The sequence below is a fragment of the Staurois parvus genome, unplaced genomic scaffold (genome assembly GCF_062004578.1).
Source record: "Staurois parvus isolate SC_StPar_1 unplaced genomic scaffold, SC_StPar_1.0 ptg000111l, whole genome shotgun sequence".
In the NCBI taxonomy this organism is placed as follows: domain Eukaryota; kingdom Metazoa; phylum Chordata; class Amphibia; order Anura; family Ranidae; genus Staurois; species Staurois parvus.
Window position 1 is genome coordinate 955,001 of NW_028317907.1, and position 9,355 is coordinate 964,355.

Below are 9,355 nucleotides of genomic sequence, written 5' to 3' on the forward strand. Positions count from 1 at the left end.
GGGCAGTTTGGAAAAGGCGGGTCTATCCTGGAGGAGGAGGGGGGTAGGAAAGACAATAGCAAAGCATTGCTTGCATAGCCACGCCCCCTCGCTCGTTTTACATTTAAATGCTTAGTCCGCTGCTGAGCGCTGATTGGCTGTTCGGTGCTGGGAGGTGTGAGGGAGGGAGAGAGAGAAAGAGAGGGAAGGACCTGCCCCGCCTTGGCGCGCGAATAGAACTCCCGGGACGCGCTCTGATTGGTCGCGGTCGCGCGGCTCCCTGGTGCTGATTGGCCGGCTCAGGGACAGAAGGGAGTGAGATACAATATTCAGAGCTCTCAGCCCACACGTGGAGCTTCTTCGTTGTTCTACCGGCCGGCTGCACGCGTGCTTGTAGTGTTTAGTACATTCCGGGTATCGCAAGGATTGGAAGGGCGATCATGCTGCTGGCTACACAGGGACCGTTCGTGGAGCATCACATCCAATGTTATTATAGGAAGTCCGGGAATAATAATAATAGTGAAGAAGAAGAAGATGATAATAATAATGATGTCAGCCCGGGGTCCTCCAGTCCCTGCCCGGAGGCTGATGAGCAGGACGACCTCGGAGGTCAGTAAACGGGGGATCAGCACACTGATGGCGCACGTGGTTGTGTGTATGTATGTGTATGTATGTATGTGTGTGTATGTGTATATATATATATATATATATATATATATATATATAAAATCCTTTTTTATTTTCTATGTATGATAGATTTTTTTTTTCTGTTGTGTTTTTTTTTTGTTTGTTTTTACATATTTGGGTGTGTATGTATTATATATATATACACACACACACACACACACATATATATAGATAGAAGTATTCATTTTTTTTTAAGATGCGATTTTTTTTCCCATTTTGTGTGTGTATAATATATTTTAAGAAAAATAATATATCCCATTTTCATCTATATTATGTTTGTGTGGGGGGGGGATGTATAAAAAGTCTAGAAAAAAGATATAGATAGAGATATATATATATATATATATATATATATATATATATATATATATATATATATATATATATATAATTTTTTTTTCTTCTAAACATTTTTATAGATAATTGTTTCCTATAATTCGGCATGGCCATCCTGGCTTGTCATTGGCTGGGCTCTGCCTGCCGCTGCGGATCTGTAGCCATTCTCTGGTTCAGCTGCAGCCTGTGATCTCTGTATGAATGGCTTTGATCCTCTGTGTACAGTCGATGTGGATTATTACTCTGTGTATATACTGCACATGGGGGGGGGGGGGGGAGGGGGCGGTTGTGATCGCTGTGCAGAGGATGGAGATGTAGAAATACTTTGTATCTTTTCCGATGATTGTTGTGGATGTTACAGGTCAGTGTGCAGTGCGGAGGATACATTGTATATAGGGGAGATCACAAGGATGATGGGTGGGAGCATGCTGTGTATAGATGGAGGGGTGGGGGGGTTACTGTACAGATGATTATACATGGGGGAGGGGGGGGGGTTGCACTATTTATAGTTCTCTGTAGATAGAGGGTGTACTATATAAAGAGTGGGGGGGCACACTGTACAGATTATAGGTGGGGGGGCACACTATACAGATTATAGGTGGGGGGGGGCACACTATACAGATTATAGGTGGGGGGGGGCACACTGTACAGATTATAGGTGGGGGGGGCACACTGTATACAGATTGGGGGGGTGGGCAGACTGTATACAGCTAATTATAGGTGGGGGGGCACACTGTATACAAAGTAATATTGATGGAAGTGGGGGGGGGGCACACTGTATACAGCTAATTAGGGGGGGCACACTGTATACAGCTAATTAGGGGGGGCACACTGTATACAGCTAATTAGGGGGGGCACACTGCATACAACTAATTAGGGGGGGCACACTGCATACAACTAATTAGGGGGGGCACACTGCATACAACTAATTAGGGGGGGCACACTGCATACAACTAATTATAGGGGGCACACTGTATACAGAGTAATATTGATGGAAGGGGGGGGTACACTGTATACAGAGTAATATAGATGGAAGTGGGGGGGCACACTGTATACAGCTAATTGTGGGGGGGGGCACACTGTATACAGCTCATTATAAGGGGGGCACACTGTATACAGAGTAATATAGATGAAAGTGGGGGGGGCACACTATATACAGCTCATTATAAGGGGGGCACACTGTATACAGAGTAATATAGGTGGGGGGGGCACACTGCATCCATCTAATTATACGTGGGAGCACACGTAGCAGAGCTCAGAATGAACATGCGTGACGTGCCCATCCATTCAGCTTCCACTCGCAGCCGTCACTGTCTCCCTGCGTCATTGCACATGGTCTGTTGCTAATAGTAAGATGTATCTGCAGTGTTGTGTCCACATCCTCTGATCTGGGAGCTACACTCCATGGCTGTGCGCGTCCCCCTCCTTCCCCCGCCTCCCCCCTCCTTCCACAATCCTGTGCTTTGCATTACCTGCAGTATGTGGCGGTTCTTGGATGTGCCACCTGCAGCAAGAGAGGCTGCAGCTATTGATCTGGCTGGGGTGGGGGCGGCTTTGCAGATGATCTGTACGCTGTGGTGCAGTGAGCGAGCGGCAGAGTGTGGGTGTGGGGTGGTCTCCTCCTGAGGGAGGGGTTTCCCTGGGATACCCGCAGAGCTAAGCCTGGGAAGGGGTTTGCCTGTTCTGCAGGGAGTCTCCCTGGTCCTGCTGTTTTCCAGAAGATGCTGCTGTGTGAGTTGCTATACATATAAATACACAACCGTTGCACACAGGACTCATTATGACAGCATCACGGCCTTTCTGCATCATGACTCACCCTCTGTATACGTTTATGAAAATGTCTAGTGATGAGTAAGAGGCTCATGTTCTGAGATCATCACTTAACATGAGCCGATATAACGAGATGGGGGGGTCTGCGTGGACCTCACACTCCGTTGGTTCAGCCACTGCAGTGCCATGGATGTTCTTGCTGTACCTGCCCTTAGTATTCTTTCAGGTAGATCGATTTCCAAGATACAGGGATGTTTGGCGGCATCAACCGTTGGCTAACCTTTTGCTTTCCGTCTTCCTTTGCAGTCAAAGAACCCTTCGAGGACTGCTACAAGGTGGGGCCCGTGATCGGCACCGGGGGATTCGGCACTGTGTATTCCGGAGTCAGGATTGAAGACAAGTTACCGGTAAGTCGTTTTGTATATGAGTAGTAGAGTGGTACAGTTAACCCCTTATATCATATTGAATCCTAAACCTTTTACTATTTGTAGTTAAGTCTAGGTGCCCCCCCCTTTAAATTAGTGTTTGCAGTCAGTTTTTTTTTTTTTTTTTGAAAGAGCCAGCTTGTTGAGAAGGGTAAATGATCATTCCATAAATGCATCACATATAGTGCATACTAAGGGCGTCTCTAGGGTTGGTGTCGCCTGGTGTGATGACACTTGGGGGTTGATTTACTAAAACTGGAGCATACAAAATCTGGTGCAGCTGTACATGGTAGCCAATCGGCTTCTAACTTCAGCTTGTTCAATTAAGCTTTGACAATAAAACCTGGAAGCTGATTGGTTTTTATGCAGAGCTGCTCCAGACTTTGCACTTTTCAGTTTTAGTAAATCAACCCCTTGGTGACTCCCCCTCTGACAATCACCGCAGAATGGATCGGATCTGCGGATTGCGCATAATGGATCAGACCCCGATCCATTATGCTCCCCAATCTGCAGATACGATCCATCCTGCGGGGTTCATCAGCTTTCTACAAGTTACCTTTTTTGGTGAGCGGGTCTGGTGTCACCCACGTATAGGCTGCATGCTGACGATCCCTGCCCCTGCAGGATGGTTCGGATCTGCGGATTGAGCATAATGGAATGGAGTCTGATCCATTATGCTTCCCAATCCACAGATCCGATCCATCCTGCGGGGATCATCGGCATGCAACCTATACAGGGTGATGCTAGACCCGCTCCACAATAAGGTAAGATGTAAAGAAGGCAGACGATCCCCGGATGGATCGGATCCATCCTGCGGGGATTGTCAGCTTGCTTGGCAACTTACCTATTTTGTGGGGCGGGTCCGGTGTCACCCGGTGTGGTGCACACACCCCCCGCACCAGCCTCGGGACGCCACTCGTGCATCCCATTTCATTCAATGGGAGAACAGTACAGTCTATTGGGGACTAAGTGAGCAATACAAACAAATGCTATCTTTTAGGTTTGTAGTTGGATTCCATTGAAATGATGCGTTTTTATTTTAAAAACTGCTACATTGCAACTTGTGTATTGGCGGTACAACTAAATTTTTATGTTTTTTGTTTACAGGTTGCTATCAAGCATGTGGCAAGAGACCGGATTGGAGAGTTCAAGCACATGGTAAGCGGTCCCATTATTAACAGCTCAGATTGCTAATGGCGTATCGCATCAAAATGCTAAATCGGCCTGGCTGCTCGAGGCTTATGATGGGTTTTTTTTTGTTCTAGAATGGCACCCTTGTCCCTCTAGAAATTCACCTTCTAAAGAAAGTGTCGACGGGCTGTCGTGGGGTGATCAGACTTTTGGACTGGTATGAGCGGCCGGACGGTTTTATCATCGTCATGGAGAGACCGGAGCCTGTTCAGGATCTGTTTGACTTCATTACCGAGCGGGGAGCCTTGGGCGAGGACGTGGCCGCCAACTTCTTCCGGCAAGTGGTGGAGGCTGTGCTGCACTGCCACGACTGCAGCGTCGTGCACAGAGACATCAAAGACGAGAACATTCTGGTGGACCTCAGGACAGCTGAGCTGAAGCTGATAGATTTTGGCTCCGGTGCACTGCTGCGGGATGCAGTTTACACAGACTTTGATGGTTAGTCTCCATTCTGTCGCCTGTTTTTAAGGTTTTGTTTTTGGTGTTGAACCACATGCAGGACTTCTTTTTAAAAGAATGAATTGGGGTTAATCGGGTTAAAACAGTTCATGCAGGAGAGTGGTGCCTGTTCAGTTTTCAAGCATACTTGGTGCTGAGCTCTTGACACATGAGAAATTTTTATGCATGCTGGCAACCGAATTCCTGGGACTTGACACTCTGATGAGCCAAGTATACATTGGGGTAGATTTACTAAAATTGATGCATGGTAGCCAAGCAGCTTCTATCCTCCACATGTTCAATTTAAGCTTTGGTAAGAAAACCTGGAAGCTGGTTTCTATGCAGAGCTGCACTAGATTTTGCTCTCTCCAGTTTTAGTAAAACGACCCCATTGAGTCCCAAGTATTGATGTGCCCTCAATTTTCCATTGCTTTGGGATCCCCAGTGACTCTTTTTAAAGTTATGGGTGCTTTAAAAGACATGTTGCATTGGTTTGTTACTTTTTGGATGTTCTAGGGTCTAAATGTTCTCGTTTTTTATTTACAGGTACACGAGTGTATAGCCCACCCGAATGGATCCGCTTCCACCGATACCATGGGCGTTCAGCTACTGTGTGGTCCCTCGGCATCCTGCTATACGACATGGTGTGTGGCGATATCCCTTTTGAACACGATGATGAAATTCTTAAGGGCAAGATCCAGTACCGCTGCAGGGTGTCAAGAGGTAAGCCAGTTCTTCCTACACTCAGTCCTAAAGATGCTTGCTGCTTTTGCATTATTATACAGGATTTATGGCGCCAACAGTTTGCTCAGCGCTTTACAATATAACGGGAGACAATACAGCTTCAATACAAGAGGGATAGAAGGGCCCTGCTCCTTGGAGCTTACAATCTAGGAGATTTAGCCACACCGTACACCCAGCCACGGTCACTGCAGCTGACTGCGCAAGCAGTCACAAACCGCTTTGGCTGCCATTGCACTTTATGGGCTTTTTGGGTGCAGCTATCAGGGCCTACTAGTGTTCCCCTAGATTTGCAAGTACTAGTTTACTGGCTTATACTGATCCATTCCCTTTTAATTTTTATTTATTTCAGGTACTTGTATAGCGCCGTCAATTTACGCAGCACTTTACATATATATTGTACATTCACATCAGTCCCTAACCCTCAAGGGGTGTACAATCTAAGGTCCCTAACTCACATTCATACATACACGTACTAGGGACAATTTAGACAGGAGCCAATTAACCTACCAGCATGTCTTTGGAGTGTGGGAGGAAACCGGAGTACCCGGAGGAAACCCACGCAGGCACAGGGAGAACATGCAAACTCCAGGCAGGTGGTGCCTGGGTTGGGATTTGAACCAACGACCCTAGTACTGCCAGGCGGAAGTGCTAACCATTTAGCCACTGTGCTGCCCTTTTTTTAATACTTCGAGTCTCTGACCTGCAGCTAGTTTGCACATCTGGCAAGTCGTAACTTTTAAAATATTTTACTATTAGCATCTTTGTATTAGGTCCATACGACATCCAGGTGTTTCAACTTGTCATTTTAGTCTATATATTCCCTTTATGGGTTACTTTTAACAAGGGGATTAAAGAGGCTGGTCTTGTATAGCGGAGAAGAACGTGTTTTAGTTGCTATGGCTAATACAGTTGGTCTTGCCACGGTCTGTTAGTATAATTGGCCCCCAGCATAGCTAACAGATATGTAGTTGGTGACTCTTTGCATTAATTACACACCTATGTTCCATGTTCTAAGTTCCCTCTTCTCCTCCTCCTTCAGAGTGTCAGCATTTGATCGAGTGGTGCCTGTCAAAGAGACCCTCAGACCGACCATCCCTTGAACAGATCCTCGCACATCCCTGGATGTCACAGCAACAGCTTCTAGAACAAAAGGACAATGGCAAAGTAACAAGAAAGCTGGACCAAGAATCTAGCAGCTCAAGTCAGGAAAGCCTCTGAGCCCAAAAACTGACGCTCGCTGAGCGACCTGGGAAAGGATATTACGCAGTCCTGGTGCGGATGGGCTGGCGTGGATCTGATCGTCCGGTCCGCAGGCTTGGGATTCCCAGTGGGATAGAAGGAGCTGTCCCAGCCAAGTGATATACCTCGATGGGGGTCTTCAGAAGGAACTTTTGTTTGCTAAGGAATGTGATGACTTCAGACTGTGGACTATCCTAGAGACCCCTCACTTTACCAAGAGACTGATGGTGGGGGTGGGAAGGGGATGTGAGCAAGCAGGACGGGCGGGTAGCCTGCTATGCCATGAGGGGCTTCACTAGCAAGCATATATTGTATCTTGTGTACCTTTTTTTTTTTTTTTTTTTTTTTTTTTTTTTTTTTTTTTTTTTTTTTTAAATCAGGTCCTTTCTGCTGTTGACAACATGTTACGAACAAGTGCTTGCTTTTAGAAGTGCATCCACCTAAATGTTGACTCAACCCAAAATCTTTAGTTTTCGGATAGGTGCTACACACTCGAAGCTCTCTGGTGTCTTATGTTCTTTTGGTATGTAGCAACAGGCTTCCCTATGGCCAACATTGGAGTCTTGCTTATCCTCACACATGTAAATGCAAGACCCAACACAAGGTGGTTGAACCTGGGAACACATCCATTTTTTTTATTTTTTTGGGTGGAATTGGCCTTTAGTCAAACAGCATGCCAACAAGTAAGCAATATTACCCATATATCAGACTGATTAGAATGGGTAGTAATAGCTGCCCATTTTATTCTTTTCTGTTTTAAATGTTCTTGTTTTTGGGGGGGATGTCTGTCTTAGAGGGATGCACTTCTCAAAATACCAGCAGGTTTTAATAAGGCTGTAGAATCTAGAAGTTAACACAAGACCTGGTAAGGGATACTACTTTTGCTGTGTATTCCACGTTTTCAGAATTTTTTTTTTTTTTTTTAATATATGTGTTTTTTTTTTTTTCAAACAGTCTAGATTGCTGAAACATGTGTTCCACAGTCTTCATATCAACTGTTGCGAATTCTGAGGCTCCACACTGTCCCATTGTACGATCAATGGAGGATTTTTTTTTTAATATGTATAATGTATCCCTCCTTGCTGCTAATAGGGGACTGTCACCTTGGCACAGTAGTGAGGGAGTTAACCGAAAAGCTTGCTCAGGGAAACTGGCTTAGCGCTGGTATTTCTGGCAGTGCCTGCATTCTCTAGGACCGCTCGTCAAACATTACTCCACAGGAATGTATGCCGGACCTTTTAAACCGAGGCTTTGGATCAGTCTGTTTTTTTGTTTTTATGGTGACAACTGTATTGGTTGTCAGCAGAACTGGTTTACAATGAAAAATTATCATTGCAATTCTTAATTTATTACTTTTTTGTTTATTTTACATCTTAAACAACTTGGGCAAAGTTGTCTTCATGGCCTTAAATCTTTTTAAAAATGTTCCTGTCATTTTGTTGTACATTATTTCTATGTTTGTTAAAGTGCCCTGGGCAAATTCATCATCCTCATCCTGTGGGCAGATACATGTAGACATGCATGATCTACTCCAAGCAACGTGCTGTTATTGTGAACTTCAGTTCTGGTGTGGGGTAAATATGTTTACAGTTGATACAACAGAACATTGATTTAGGGGCTCACTGTTGTGTTGAGCAATGGTTTTAGTTCTGAGCTTGCCCTTTTTTTTAAAAAAACGTAAAGCGTACTTTGTTGGTGAAGGCAACGACATTTTTTTAGTATGAGGAATATTGGTAAAAAATTGCCATTTTCCTTCCTCATGGGCTTCAGGCCGGTACATCAGTTGCCTTTTGATACAGGCGCTCTTTAAGGACGCTTTGAAATTCTTCATTTTCTTAACACTCACTCCTCAGTACCTTACTGATCATTCCCACACTGAGCAAAATGGGTTTAACTCTGCCTAATGGAACCAGTTGGGTATAAAAATGAATCTTGGGTACATCCTGTACCCTTACAGTGTTCACTGGTTATGTCCTAATTTATTTAATTTAATCTATGTAACTTGCGCCTTTTTTTTCCAATTTCGTGAGGCGGACTTTATTTATAAAGTGACTTTTTTGTTTCTTATGAATGATATTTATAAGAATCTTTGTTACATTCTGGACATCAGAATTTTTTTTTTTTGGGTCAGTTTTATTTAATGTTTAATTATATCTATTTCTTTTAATAAAATTTTTTTACGAGGTAAATCTTCTGTTGTGTATCTTATTTATTCAGCAAACTATGACTTTGATGAGGTCTATTCTAGGGCAAAGTGATGGGTTGTCTTGGAAGCCTGCCCCAAACCACCAAAACTTGCCTCTACTGCGGTTTCTCCATCTGAGTGCTTGGAAATGCCCGAGTTCTAGGTACAGGGAGCATGTGACCTTCTCTCCTTCCTTCTGGGATGCAGTGGCTGGATTTTAGTGGCTGTTTGCCATATCTGAGCATTGTTGAGTTAGGGCAGTGGTGGCCAGATGTGGCCCTTTGCTTTCCTTTATCTGGCCCTTGCGGCACTATTCCATCCACTGACACCACCAAAGGGGCCCAATTACACTGACGGGACA

General features: G+C 44.8%; 1 protein-coding gene across 3 annotated transcripts in view; it reads left to right on the forward strand.

Annotated features, from left to right (window-relative positions):
- Positions 1 to 8,998, forward strand: part of LOC149467454 (serine/threonine-protein kinase pim-3-like) — a 15,501-nt gene extending 6,503 nt beyond the window's left edge. The window contains exons 1-6 of one of the 3 annotated variants that reach the window (XM_089671649.1): positions 336 to 588; positions 3,079 to 3,179; positions 4,305 to 4,355; positions 4,463 to 4,826; positions 5,373 to 5,549; positions 6,610 to 8,998. In XM_089671649.1, the coding sequence (XP_089527775.1) occupies positions 420 to 588; positions 3,079 to 3,179; positions 4,305 to 4,355; positions 4,463 to 4,826; positions 5,373 to 5,549; positions 6,610 to 6,788 (1,041 nt within the window). In that variant the 5' untranslated portion in view covers positions 336 to 419 and the 3' untranslated portion in view covers positions 6,789 to 8,998. Of the gene's footprint in view, positions 1 to 335; positions 589 to 2,598; positions 2,999 to 3,078; positions 3,180 to 4,304; positions 4,356 to 4,462; positions 4,827 to 5,372; positions 5,550 to 6,609 lie in introns of those variants that run through there. The other 2 variants (XM_089671651.1, XM_089671650.1) reach the window with 2 other exon arrangements.
- Positions 8,999 to 9,355: the final 357 nt, after the last annotated feature.